The sequence below is a fragment of the Rhinopithecus bieti genome, unplaced genomic scaffold, assembly GCF_001698545.2.
Source record: "Rhinopithecus bieti isolate Rb0 unplaced genomic scaffold, ASM169854v2 scaffold_2735, whole genome shotgun sequence".
In the NCBI taxonomy this organism is placed as follows: Eukaryota; Metazoa; Chordata; class Mammalia; order Primates; family Cercopithecidae; genus Rhinopithecus; species Rhinopithecus bieti.
The window spans coordinates 251,485-267,064 of NW_016804150.1; the positions used below are offsets into that span (position 1 = coordinate 251,485).

A 15,580-nucleotide genomic window follows, 5' to 3' on the forward strand; every position below is an offset into this window, starting at 1 on the left:
TATATATATATTATAAACACTATTCTAACATTTCATTAAGTTATTTAATACTCTTCTCCTAGTTTGTACATTACTAACGTCAGAAGTGTGTGAACCAGAGCAATTCCATCTTAAACAGGAGCTGGGTAAAATGAGGCTGAAACCTACTGGGCTGCATTGCCAGATGGTTATGGCATCCTAAGTCACAGGATAAGACAGGAGATCAGCACAAAATACAGGTCATAAAGATCTTTCTAATAAAACAGGTTGCAGTAAAGGAACCGGACAAAACCCACCAAAAGCACAATGGTGACGAGAGTGACCTCTGGTCAGCCTCACTGCTACACTCCCACCAGTGCCATGACAGTTTACAAATGCCATAGCAACATCAGGAACTAACCCTATATGTTTTAAAAAGAGGAGGCATGAATAATCCACCCCTTGTTTAGCATATCATCAAGAAATAACCATAAAAATGGGCAACCAGCAGCCCTCAGGGCTGCTCTGTCTATGGAGTACCAGTTCTTTCATTACTTTCTTAATAAACTTGCTTTCACTTTGCACTGCGAACTCGCCCTAAACTCGTGTGCAAAATCCAAAAACTCTCTTTTAGGGTCTCCATTGGGACGCTTTTCCTGCAACATATTTCTCTGTCCTGTAACACTAAGAAAAAGTAACAAAGTCAAAATTACTACACTGGGAAAAAAAAAAGTCTCCATTAAATACCTGAACATAGATACTAGAAAAAGAAAATACAAAGAATACATTAGTTTTAGGATTACAAACGTTAACGTAAGAGTAGTAGTTTGGATTACTAAAGTTAACATAATAGTAGTATGCTAATATAAAGTTAACACAACCTAATAGGACAGGTGGTCTGATTTGTGTCCTTCCCTCATACTAATTCTTTTCCTCCCTTCTGGAACTCAAATTTAGCAGTTTTCTTCACCTACGATTTTTCTTGAGCTATCTAGTGTTTAAAACTCCTACAGGTTTTTTGTTTGTTTGTTTGTTTTTATAGAGTTGTCCATTCATTCATTTATATTCAGTTATTCAGTTTAGGGACATTAGAATGGAAACTGTCTTAAATGACCTCCAACTGGATAAACATTCTCCCTCCAATATATTAAGCACGATGACTGATGACATCGGTACACTAAATACACTTTTTTCTTTTGTATTTTCATAAACACTGAAGAAGGTAGAACTGTCAAACTTTCTCTGGGAAAAACGAAACCTCAAAACTGGATTATTTGGTGTCTTGGAGCCTCGTAGGCTTTCAGTAGACAATTAGCAATCAACTGCTTTACATACTTATTTTCAGTTTTCATTTCAACAAACAAGCACTGTAATTACAGATCTTAAGTACTTTTTTTTTTAAATGAGGATAGCAGATGACTCTCTAGTGGACCCATGTATATATGTTCCTTATTAAGTTATATATGTCAAGTGTATGTGGTGCTTGTTTCCCAACGTAACTCAAGTTTTAGTTGTTATAACATTATTAAGTTAAATACCACATAAAAGAGAGCAGAAAAAGGCTTTTTTTTTTTTTTATTTGCTGTGAAATTCAGCTGAACACTCTGAAAATAATAAATTGATAAGAAAAAAAAATCATTGAATGTGTGGGCAAGATGTTTTAAAAGATTACAAAAAAGCCATCATTATTTAAAAGGTTCTTACAGTCAGAAGGACATTTTGGATCATTAATTCCTCACTTTGCTTTAAAGAAACAAACCAGAAAAAGTAAGAGGATGCACAGTGGAATAGGGCAGAACTTTAATCAGCAGATCCACATTCACAGAAAAATCCTGTCTCACATCAAAGTATTAATAAATGTGTATCTGTGTTTGAAATTAAAATATGTAAGGTACATAGGCATAATTTTTATTATTCCCTATTTAATTAGGTAATTTTAATTAAGATTAGTTAAAAGCGTTTTATTTGTACTTATTAAGTAGCTAACATATCTAAAGAACACATAAAAAATTTCAGGTGTACTTTTACATGAANTAAACTTTAACAGAAGAGTTCTGAAGACCAAATTCTGAAGGAAAGAAAGCATTCTGGAAGAATGGCATAGCTGAAATCAAGACCCTTGAACAAAGAATATTACCCATTAACTCTTGAAAAACTATTCCACATAAGTTCTTCCCATGAGAATTGACCAGAATTATTGAACAATTACAGATCTGTAAAACCATAAAGGTACAAAATCAGTCTACTCACTAATGCTACTGGAAAGAATGTTCTTCCACAAATCTTGCAAGGTAACAATTCTCCAACTTGGACAACACCTCCATTCTCTAAAACAGGAAGGAATTTAATAAATAATTTCTATAACTTAAAATTGTGCAACTTCACATTTTAATCTTTTAGTTTTATAGGTAAATTATCAGTTTTGTGAAAATGTTTTACTGCATTTTGAACTAACCAAAATTATCTATTAAAAGGAGCATAATACTTAGTTATCAGTGGTGAAAAAGGTCAAGATAAATATGCAAGAGTCATGATTTAAAGATATCCAAACTAATACTGTTGGGAATATCTAGTTTTCTTGTAATTATTTTAAGCAAATCAATTTGTCATATTCTCTTAACTTATAGGCTATCTCTATGGTAAATTACTACATTTTAAGAACAAAATTTATCTTATTAATTTCCAAGGCATGAAGAAATACCATTAGTGATCAGTTCAGCGACTTCCTCCAATGATTTGAAGTATATAGAATAAAAGGAATCTTATTCTGCTTATCACCAAACAATAGAACATGCAATGCTATCACCTAGTTATGCAATTACATACATTATGTGAATTATTATTTTTTACATATACAACTTATATAAGAGTCAGTGGACTAGTAAATGGAGATATTCTGACCTTACAAACAAAATTAAATAAAGAGGGAGCTACAACTTTCACTCAATTATTAACAAAATTAATATAACTATCCTGTACCTGAATACAACAAATGTTATTACCAAAAAAAAAAAAAAAAAGAAACTACATTCTTTGTGACTCTACAATAATTCATTTTGTCATTTTATTTTATTTCCAAATATCAAGCATAAACTTGTTTTCATACCTGTAATTTCCTAAAAATGATACTTAAACATATAACATTTTCCCCTTAGTTTCTGCTGAACATTTTAGAGATGATGAAATTCTTTTATCATACGAAAGACAAATAGAAAAACATTTTCCTTTAGAAGTAACAAACTAATTTTTAAAAGTACAATTATGACTCCATATAACCTGGTCCAAGAAATGTAGTGAGTTCACAGAGAACTAAGCAGGCAAACCAAAATAGATACTAGTAAGATTGCATTCAAATACAGTAACAGAAGAATTGTTTTGTTTTCTATTTTCCTGTTACTCCACTGTCCTATTTGACTGGTGGATAGTGACTACTTGTCATCTCAGATGGAGGCAACATTGTGTAGTGGCAGTTAAGCAGTCAACACTACAAAAGCAAAGCTAAGATTTGCCTGATTTGTCCTTCTCCAACACCAGGAGCTAAGTTATTTAGGGAGAGCATCTCATTTATCTGGATCACTTAAGTCCACTAACAATCCAGAGTTACTAAATGGAAACCATTAGGTTCATTTAGATAAGAATGTCTTCAAAATGATGGTCTGAGTAACATCACATGCTAACTAATCTACTAAATTTGCTTATAGTTTTCATGTATTCTTTTACATACTAAGGAATGATTTTAAAATTCATCAATAAAAAATATTAAAAGCACCACATATTATACTTAAAAGTGTATTTGTTTATCTACTTGTTAAATAGATGACAAAGCAAAATCTTATAAAATTAACTATTGAGAAAATAAATTCAGCACATAGAAAACTACATACTAAGCATGCATTAAGTAATATTAACACAAGGACAGAATAACACAATTATTGTTCTCACAAAGCCAACATAATCTATATTATTTACTTATTAAATAGATCTAAGAACCAAATCATCTCCTATTTTTTATACAAAAAAATTAAAACATAACAGCAACCAGAATATTACCATATAATAAAATCCAGTTCTTGACTGATAGCTTAATTTGATAGCTTAATTTCCACAAGCTATCAAACATGTTTAAAAATTTTTTTAAAAAAGAAAATTATCATCACTATAAGGCATAAACACATACAATCCCATTTTAAAATAATGCTATTTGGGGATAATTTAAAAGCAATTATACCCCAAAGAAATCTTTTTTGGAAAAGAATGCAATTACTTCACCCAAAATAAAGATATATATAACATATATATAAATTTATAATGTCTTCTAATATTAGCTGGTCATAGAGTATAGCACTGTGACAAAATACAACATGTGCATGTGTGCTGACGTCAAAACCTATGGAGGGAACTTCTACCCGGTAGCAAGGTAACAATTCTTCAATTTGGACAACGCTTTCATTCTCTAAAACAGAGTATCATTTTATGCCAGTTAGAATGGCGATCATTAAAAGTCAGGAAACAACAGATGCTGGACAAGATGTGGAGAAATAGGAACACTTTTACACTGTTGGTGGGAGTGTAAATTAATTCAACCATTGTGGAAGTCAATGTGGTGATTCCTCAAGGATCTAGAACCAGAAATACCATTTGACCCAGCAATCCCATTACTGGATATATACCCAAAGGATTATAAATCATTCTTACTACAAAGACACACACACACGTATGCTTACTGCAACACTATTTACAATAGCAAAGACTTAGACCCAACCCAAATGCCCATCAATAATAGACTGGATGAAGAAAATGTGGCACATATCCACCATAGAATACTATGCAGCCATAAAAAAGAATGAGTTCATGTCCTTTGCAGGGGCATGGATGAAGCTGGAAACCATCATTCTCAGCAAACTAACACAGGAACAGAAAATCAAACACCACATGTTCTCATTCATAAGTGGGAGGTGAACAATGAGAACACATGTACACAGGGAGGCGAACATCACACACCAGGGCCTGTCAGGACGTAGCGGGCAAGAGGAGGGAGATCATTAGGACAAATACTTAATGCATGCGGGGCTTAAAACATAGATGACAGCTTGATAGGTGCAGCAAACCACCATGGCACATGTATACCTGTGTAACAAACCTGCACATTCTGCACATGTATCCCAGAACTTAAAGTAAAATTTAAAAAAAAATTTTAAATAATTTCTATAATTTAAATTGTGAAACTTCACATTGTCATGTTTTCTTTAGTTTCATTGGTAAGTTGTCAGTTGCTGTAAAAAATACTTCTTACTGTATTTTGAAGTAAGCAAAATTATCAATTAAAATGGGCTTAAGAGTTATCAGTGGGCAAAAAGACCAGAATAAACACAGAAAAGTCATAATCTAAGGATAACCAAGCTGATTAGTTGAAAATATGTAGTTTTCTTGTAATTATTTTAAACAAATCAATTTGTCATGTTCTTTTACCTTAAAAGTTATCTCTATGGTAAATTACTAAACCTTAAAAACAAAATTTATCTTATTAATCTCCAAGGCATGAAGAAATACTGCTGGTAATCAGTTAAGTGGCATACTGAGTTGATCTGAAGAGTCTAGGGTAAAACCTTTCACTCAATTAAAATTAAAATAATCATGTGCCTGGATATAAATTTTATTACTAAAATAATTTTTAAAAAACATATTAATGGAACCTTCTATCCAGATCATGNAGGCATAAACACATACAATCCCATTTTAAAATAATGCTATTTGGGGATAATTTAAAAGCAATTATACCCCAAAGAAATCTTTTTTGGAAAAGAATGCAATTACTTCACCCAAAATAAAGATATATATAACATATATATAAATTTATAATGTCTTCTAATATTAGCTGGTCATAGAGTATAGCACTGTGACAAAATACAACATGTGCATGTGTGCTGACGTCAAAACCTATGGAGGGAACTTCTACCCGGTAGCAAGGTAACAATTCTTCAATTTGGACAACGCTTTCATTCTCTAAAACAGAGTATCATTTTATGCCAGTTAGAATGGCGATCATTAAAAAGTCAGGAAACAACAGATGCTGGACAAGATGTGGAGAAATAGGAACACTTTTACACTGTTGGTGGGAGTGTAAATTAATTCAACCATTGTGGAAGTCAATGTGGTGATTCCTCAAGGATCTAGAACCAGAAATACCATTTGACCCAGCAATCCCATTACTGGATATATACCCAAAGGATTATAAATCATTCTTACTACAAAGACACACACACACGTATGCTTACTGCAACACTATTTACAATAGCAAAGACTTAGACCCAACCCAAATGCCCATCAATAATAGACTGGATGAAGAAAATGTGGCACATATCCACCATGGAATACTATGCAGCCATAAAAAAGAATGAGTTCATGTCCTTTGCAGGGGCATGGATGAAGCTGGAAACCATCATTCTCAGCAAACTAACACAGGAACAGAAAATCAAACACCACATGTTCTCATTCATAAGTGGGAGGTGAACAATGAGAACACATGTACACAGGGAGGCGAACATCACACACCAGGGCCTGTCAGGACGTAGCGGGCAAGAGGAGGGAGATCATTAGGACAAATACCTAATGCATGCGGGGCTTAAAACCTAGATGACAGGTTGATGGGTGCAGCAAACCACCATGGCACATGTATACCTGTGTAACAAACCTGCACATTCTGCACATGTATCCCAGAACTTAAAGTAAAATTTAAAAAAAAATTTTAAATAATTTCTATAATTTAAATTGTGAAACTTCACATTGTCATGTTTTCTTTAGTTTCATTGGTAAGTTGTCAGTTGCTGTAAAAAATACTTCTTACTGTATTTTGAAGTAAGCAAAATTATCAATTAAAATGGGCTTAAGAGTTATCAGTGGGCAAAAAGACCAGAATAAACACAGAAAAGTCATAATCTAAGGATAACCAAGCTGATTAGTTGAAAATATGTAGTTTTCTTGTAATTATTTTAAACAAATCAATTTGTCATGTTCTTTTACCTTAAAAGTTATCTCTATGGTAAATTACTAAACCTTAAAACAAAATTTATCTTATTAATCTCCAAGGCATGAAGAAATACTGCTGGTAATCAGTTAAGTGGCATACTGAGTTGATCTGAAGAGTCTAGGGTAAAACCTTTCACTCAATTAAAATTAAAATAATCATGTGCCTGGATATAAATTTTATTACTAAAATAATTTTTAAAAAACATATTAATGGAACCTTCTATCCAGATCATGATAAATACCTTAGGCCTCAGAGTCAAAAGCCACATTTTGCTCTAATTAAATTCATTAAAAGACATGGCAACTATAGTTGAAAAAGCACTGGAATTTGTCTTATATTATCTGACTTCAAGTCCCCAGCTCTGTCACTGAGAACTATGAGTCCCCAGGCAAGATATTTAAGCTTTCTAAGGTTTAGATTTTCTTATATAAAATAAGGAATTTAAGTTAAATGATATATGGTCCCCTTTTATCTGTAACATACTGTAATTTAACAAAATCTACCTTAAGACCACGTTAGCAAGAAAATTACATAGAAGACATCTTTCTTACTGATTTTTTAAATAAAGTTTATATATAAGAATGATTAAACCAATTGCAGATGGTAGAATGAATGCTTCAGGTAGTATATACCATGTTGAGGAAATAATTTCCACTTATTTACACAGAGAACTGAGAACCTGAAAGGACTTACAGCAAAGAACTCCTTATTAGAAAAGCCTTTAAGACATGAATTAGAAGGAAATGTATGACTAATCATATAGGCAGACTCAGTTTAACATCTGTTAAATGAGGCTAATATTTGCTCAATTTACTTTAAAATTTCAGAGGATCAACTATTACATATAAAATGCTTCAAAACCTACAGAAATAAAAAATACTACTTTCCAAGACATGCAGGCAAACTCCACTAACCTTTCCTAAGTGGCAAAAACAAGCAAATCTTGTAGCTTACAAAAATACAAGAGAAAGATGATATTCAGAGGTGTGAATATTGTAACAGAAAGCAAATATTGTTGAAATAAGCACTCAAGGTGATAGATAGAACCAAGTCAAAAAAGTACTTTAATATTCTAGAACTCTTAAAAAGCCAATCTCTCCATGCAAAATTCATTTGGCACACACTGTTGATTCCATTATGAGTCGCTTATATTTTGCAACTATGAGTTGCTTATATTTTGCAACTTCAAAACCTGTATGATGATAAGACTTGAAATGGTATCTTTATCTAACACTGTAAGTGATGAGAAATAATTATTTTATTTAAAAGAGTTGTGACATTTTAAAATGCATACATTTAAGAACTGTGAGAGAACATTTTCAAAGAAATCTTGGAAATTAAGAACAGTTCTGGTCTCCCTTGTGGCATGTCTATCTCCTTACTGCTGGTAAGTCTTATATTCTATCATCGTTCATTTGATTCCTTTAATGCTCAACAAACCTTTTCTTTGAAGCACAAAATATGTTATACCACTTTCTTCCCAGTATCCTTTCTAAAATCGAATTACTTCCAAATCAATATTCTCCAGTGTCTCACAAGATTTACCCTTTTCAGCTCATCCTACAAGAGTTTTTGTCTTAACCTAGTCAATGCCTACCCAACTCAACACACAACCTTCACCCTTCACAGCATTTTAGTCACCTGCACTCTAGTTTGGCAAAACTACTGCCTAAACAACCAACTCTGGACTTTAAAACACTCAAGTTTCCTCTTTAACCATAGAATTCTACCTCCTACCTTTCTCTAAGTTACTATCTCGATCTCAAAGTGAGTTGCTTTTCTTAATAAGCTCATTCCTGGCTGCGTGTCCCTTTCTACCCAGTCTGAACATGACCCATGATTTATACTAGGAATTATCCTCAAATCCCTTGCTTCATGGCCAAATGTTCGGAAAATGGTAGATTAAACTAAGTTAAATGGGTTCTCTTAGAGCAGAACTCCCTTAGTCTTAAAGAGACAATATGTTGTTATTTCCCCAAATTTATTTTATCAGAAATCCTTTGTACTCCCAAGACCAAAGTCCTCCACCAGCGTCCTGAGGAGCACATTTTTTGAAACACTAACTTACATTTTCTGCTTAGTCCTTCCCTACCTCTCATTCACTCGCTGTCTAAATTGCAGGGAGACATTATCAGACCAAGCACTGTATTGAAATATAACCATTCTTCCAGGCACAATGGCTCACACCTGTAATCCCAGCCCTTTGGGAGGCCAAGGCAGGTGGATCGCCTGCGGTCGGGAGTTCGAAACCAGCCTGACCAACATGGAGAAACCCCGTCTCTACTAAAAATACAAAATTAATTGGGCGTGGTGACACATGCCTGTAATCCCAGCTACTCCAGAGGCTGAGGCAGAAGAATCGCTTGAACCCAGGAGGCAGAAGTTGCGGTGAGCCGAGATCATGCCACTGCACTCTAGCCTGGGCAACAAGAGCAAAACTCCATCTCAAAAAAAAAAAAGAAGAATAAAAGAAAGAAACAAAGAAAGAAATACATCCATTCCTTGACTCAGTAAGTATTTGTTGAGCACCTAGCATGAGGCAGAAACTGTTCTAGGAGGTAGGGGTATAAAGATGATAAAAAAAAAAACAAAAAACAAAGACTCTGATCTTATAGAGCTTTCACTCATCTAATAGGGAAAAAACAAATAAAAACTAATATATAAAATGCTACATGGTGATAACCACAATGAAGGTAGAACGAAGTAAGGGGAGAAAAGATGGTCACAATGCTGTCTTGGAGAAGTATGGATAATCAGGGAAAGTTTGTTTAATAAGGAGATAATAATGACATTAAAAAGGAAGGTAACTGATTACTATTAATTTACTAATGGTCAAATCTGAAGCCCTCTTTTGAATCCCCATCCTACTGGGCCTTTCAATAGTCTGAGCCACTGCTGATGAATCCCTTCCACCTTTAAATTCCTTTCTCTCTTGGCTTCAGTATTTCCTTCTCTCCTCCCAAGCATGCTATGTTTTACCTATACTGGACCTGCTAACATGCTTTTTGTGATTTTCTCCATCTAACAAACACACACTGAGAGGGCCTCCTATGCATTAGGCACTTAGCTAAATGTTTTACATATATTACATTATTTAATACTTAATATAATTTAGGTAGTTACATATTTAATAGCTCCATTTTTTTCATAGCAGGGAAAATAAGGGTTTAGATTAAGTAAACTGACCACATCATAGAGCTAAAAAGAAACAAAGCAAGGACTCAAACACAGTCCTCTCCAATAGACTGTCTATTAAAATATCTGGCATCCAACTCAGTACCAAAAAGCAATAAATGCTAGATATATGAATAAAGATAAATTATTCAGTAAACTAGTATACATTTATACTACGAAAAAATAAAACAAAACAGAAATTTTGATGAGACATGACTGTCTTTAAACCACTGAAGAGCAGTCAGTCTTCTAATCAAGTTTTAGAGGGCAGTACTAAGATCTAATAATTTCAACAATCTGCAAGAGGAAAGGACAGCCTGACCTCTGCCATAATTTTTATAACCATTTATTAGGGATATGAAGGGAATGACAATACTGTATACAAGGATAAAATCTGCTTAGATGCTTAGATTTTACCATCTCTTCATTTTGACAAAAAAACAAAAAAAAAAAAAAAAAAAAAGCTATGTAAGAGATTAGAACTCTCCCAAGTCTAGAACTACTTCTATTATCCTTAGATAGATTTTGTAGGGCACAAATTTTATTGAATGAAAAGGCTTTGCTATAATTACCCACAGAAAGTAGAAGTGCTCAGATATTGATTCTACAAAAACATACATAACTTACATTTGGTTTCAAAGTATAGGGCCTGAGCCTAATACCTCATCTATTGACTATTCAAGAAGCGTAAAGACCCAGAAGACCAAAAGTAAAACAAATGGTATATGATTACATGCAAATAACGTAAAAGTTATAAGAAAGAGTAAGATTATCTTTAATAGAAATTGTCAAGAGTCCATATATTTTCTGGTTTTATAGCCAAGATCAATGTCTGATAACTGGTTTTAACTAGAAACATATGTCTAATGCCAGAGTACAATACTTACTCAATTACTCTGACACATTAAGCAAACTTTTGAATATTTCTTACTGGATACTGCAATATAATATTTATTAGACACCTTCAAAGTACTAGACTTTAACTTCCAATAGAGGTAAGAAACTACTTTATCTATCACTGTATCAATGTTTCTAGAATGAAAGAATGGATGAATGAATTAATGAACGGTAAACTTAAGACTCAGAGTTTGATATTTGCAAAGTGTAATCTCTTAGCGGAGGGAGGGGGAGAAGGAGAAAGGGGAGAAAGGCACCATCCTAACTTCAACAGAAAGTTCTCAGAACTTTTATTAAATTGAACCACTTGAAATTACCAAAATTCAACTGTTTTGCCCTACATAATTTAAGGCAACTTCACATATTTCAACCCGATTTATCCAATTAAACACATTATAGTTAATGACAGAATCTTATTTTCTTAAAAAAAATGTAAAATAAAGAGCAAGCACTATTAACATCGTAAGCTAGGCCCTATAACATCATAAGCTAGGTCCATAAAACATGCCTATAAATACAGAATCCTACCTATTTGTCCACCTATCCAACTGAGTATCATAATAGGTTTCCATTACATTTTAAAAATATTCGTAGTAAGGTTTCAAAAGTAATATCTTAGCACTGTTAAAATGTAAGGTCCACTAAAATGTAGGTTCGATGAGAGTAAATCTTTCTCATTTTTATTCTTTGCTGCATCCTAGAACCTAAAAAGATGCCCGTAATAGACATTTATTTAACAACAAATATTTATTGAGTACCCACTTTGTGTCAGGCATTGTTTTAGGTGCTTAGGATACGTAAGTGAAAAATCAGATGACGATCTTTGTCTTAATAACAAATGTTGAATAAAATAATAAAAATCTGCAAACTATTAAAAAACACTTTATAGATAATATGTAAAAAACCTTATCATATTGTGTATGATAATCTCATGAGAATTCCAGAACCCATACTCCTACCCACTGTGCTTTAATCCCACCAAGATACAAAAGTATCTTGAAAGTAAAAAAATACTGTACTATCATTATAATTCCTTATTTCATGGAAACTTGAATTATCTTCCAAAAACACCTAAGCAAAAAACAAGACCTTCATTCGGCCATAGCACACTGCAGCTGTCCACAAATGAAAAATTATCAGAATTATTTATTTATCAGAGCAAAAGCACGAAATAAACTCCTACTCACGTTATTACATCTGTATTTTGGTGAACTTAGGTGACTGAAAAAGTTACCGGTTACCACTTTTCACTTCATCACACAATGTACAATATTTTACTCCCTGGCATGCAACAATACACAAGACTCAAAGCTTCTGCTAATTCTTAATTCCAGCTGAATCTGTGTAAACTAGGAGACAGGGGAAAAGGAGCTAAATCAAGACAAGAAGATCTTTCAATTCTGAAGGTTTGTTCTTCATCAAAACAAATTAAAAAAATCTTGAAATTGTTGTTGCCAATGCTAGTTACCGTGGTTTTTTCCTTCCTTTGTTTTTAGGTGAATGCTTTCATTACACAGGATAAAATGGGTAAACAGAATAGAGAAAAAGTGAAAGAACTGGGAACAAAGCAAAATCTGGAGTCATGGTTACAGTACAAAGATAAACCCAAAGATAAGGAATCAATTACAGGCTCTTCCTCACTCAGCGGCCGGCCCTGAATAAGCCATCAAATCCTCCTGGTAATCGATTGTACCGGCTCTAAAGCTGGCCAGTGACACTTCCTTAGGAGATGCTCTGACATCCCTCCGACAGAAGATGCTGTCGAAATGTAAAAAAGCGGTTACCTAGGGAAACTAGCCAAGGAATGTCAGGAGCTCGAGGCTGGAGACACACCCCGGGGCTCCAGCACAAACTGGCCTGGTGATGTTAAGGCCGTGGACAATAATGGAGAGAGTCCAGTGCAAGGAAAACAAAACCTGGCCAGAGACTGGGATCACTAAAAGGGCACTCAGGAGTCAAGCAAGATCAGAAAATAGTAGGAAAAGACGTGCAGGCATCTTGCCAGAGGCAGGATCTGGCTCCGGGCTGGCAAGCCCAGTTGAAGACCGTCTGAGGCGGGGCAGCCCGGGAGCGTTCGCTCCACCGCATCGGGGACTGTCCGGCTCCCTACGGCCCTGGCCCCCAGAGACGCGGCGGCGACGCGGTGAGGTCCACCGCTCCGAACCTGCCCTCGCCTTCCTGCTACTGGTGTCCAGGGTCCCCAGCTGTTCCGGGCCCGCTCTAGCCGTCCTGCCCGCATCCCTTCATCGCCTCACCTTCCAGTCCCTCCATTGCGCCACCGCCCCGAGCTCAGCGAGACTCCTCCAGCAGCTCCCGCCGCCGCCCAGCCCTGGCTGTAGCAACCCAGCCGCACCTCCCACCCGCTAACATTCCGGGCTCCCATTGGTTCCGCAGCTGCGGGGGCGGGGCCGCGGCGGAGGCTAGGCTCCTGCGGTCTCCGCCTGGCTGCCACCCGGCTGTGTCTCCCCCGGTTACCCTCCAGGGAGCCGCGAACCGCTTCAGGTTGCATTCTGCGACGCAACGGCGCCTTTGTTTGACTCCAGCCTTGTTTTCCCTCATACCTTATCCTCCTATTTAGAGTACCTCAGCACCTCATGGACTCCGCTTCACCAGTTCCTCAAATCAAGTCAATGCCTCTGACTTCTAGCCGCCATCCCTCCCAGCAGATACTTTAAGCAGGCAAGCAAACCAAACAAACGCCCAGCGCGCTTGCATGCAGCACTCTCTGTTTTCCGCTCTTTGGTCGCATGACTTGACCTCAGCGTATCCCCTAGACTTGATCTTCACACACAGCTTCATAGGTTAAGACACTTTTTTTTCTAGAGAAATCATAGTTTCTATCGGCGATTGTGGAACTGCGATTGTTCTAAGCCCTTGAAAACAATTTCCTCACCACAAAAGCTTGGTCCAAAAATTAGAAGTGAAACCCAGTCCTCCCACTGTCTTCTACTCTTGGCCTACCCTGTCCCTATACTTTATCATCCTTGAAACAAAACAGTCGCCTGGCCTGATAATGTTTGATCTGGGAAGTTTGAGTTGAGGAATTAAGTTACAACCTGACAGAATGAGGCCCACCCGTCTCTAACAGAGTTCAAAAACCTCCTGAAGATGAAAGTAACTTAAAAACTAACTGAGACAATTTTAATTGTTTTGCTTACAATTACCAGAACTACATTTCTTTGAAAATTAGATTTAGCAATCGTAAACAAGCTGTATTGTTTGTTGACTACAGCGTATCTGCTGGCAAGTTACCAGTATTAATGTGTTGTCCATAACAAACCTCGAATTAATTTTATTGTTAATCTGTTTAATTGAAGAGTTTAACTTCATATCTGACTTTACCTACTATGAAATCAGTTACCTTCAGGAAGCAGGATTCCTCCTACTCTCCACTCACATGAAGGTGTTGTTTAAAAAAGAAAACAAACAGTTGAGGGGGCATCATCTCTTACTGAGAAGGTACTCCAAGTCCATTTGAATGTGGTAGAGTCCATCTGTTGTGTGGAGCCAAGTAAAGACCACTTCAACCATGCCTCAATGACTCCGTCTGCCCTTCCCCGGTCCCCCTGCTTCTTCTGTTCCTCTGAGATCCTGGGACTACTTGGCCAACCCGTAGCCTTGCAGGCAATAAGCTACTCTAGACTGGGTGCTGCGGTAGGTCCTTTTTCCTCCTCAGTGCTACTAAGGCAAAGGTAGAGTTTTTGGTGGGGGGGGAAGACCTTTTAAGAGAGCATTAAGGAGAAAAAAAGCACACAGAAGAAAATACAAAAAGAAGCCATTGTTACAAATTACAAGTTCTTTCACTGAAGGCAAGACGAATATTGAGTTGGCTGATACCTTATTCGGCATAAAATCTACAGTAACAATAAAAATAATAAAAATAGCAATAAAGAATAAATCATGTGAGGCATGTTTTAGGCCCTTGTCATATGTTGACGAATCTTCAAAAGAAATCTACAAAGTAGATACTACAATCTTCATTTGTCAGAATTAAAATTTTCATTTTCTAGATGTCTCAGAGCAATTAATATTTTGTCAATATTTGTATCACTAGTGAATGGTAGAGCTTGGTTACACCCTTGTCTGTTAAATTCTAAAGCCTATGGTGATTTAATTGGGCTCCTCACTCCCCTTTCTTGCCTTGCATTTTATTATAGCTGCCTCAAGTGTAAACCCAAGTGTTCAGATACGATGTTTAACATATATTTGAGTAGGCATTTCTATAATGAATCTTAATTCTCTAAAACATGATTGCTAGTCTTCCCTACAGGTATTAGTCTCTTCAGAACTTTTATGCTACAGCTACCCTGGCTCCTGCAGCTTTTCCCTGATTCTGACCCCTGAGTAAAGAGGACTTCTTCCTATCTGCCTTCAGTAAGTTCTTTCCTCTGCCGCCTACATACCTAGCCTGAGAGTCTCTTTTGTCTTAGCACTGTATCATGACATTACTTCTGCAGTCTAGTCCATTTTTCAGGATGCATTCATTCAACAAATTTTTTTTTTTTTTTTTTTTTTTTTTTTTTT

At 35.7% G+C, this 15,580-nt stretch overlaps 1 protein-coding gene across 1 annotated transcript in view; it reads right to left on the bottom strand.

The window, feature by feature from the left end:
* ZC2HC1A (zinc finger C2HC-type containing 1A) overlaps positions 1-13,429 on the bottom strand; it is a 55,939-nt gene extending 42,510 nt beyond the window's left edge. Inside the window, exons 1-2 of the mRNA XM_017866856.1 lie at positions 13,312-13,429; positions 2,209-2,285 (exon numbers count right to left, since the gene is read on the bottom strand). Coding sequence (XP_017722345.1) covers positions 2,209-2,285; positions 13,312-13,327 — 93 coding nt within the window. The 5' untranslated portion in view covers positions 13,328-13,429. The remainder of the gene's footprint in view (positions 1-2,208; positions 2,286-13,311) is intronic.
* Between the last annotated feature and the right edge of the window lie 2,151 nt (positions 13,430-15,580).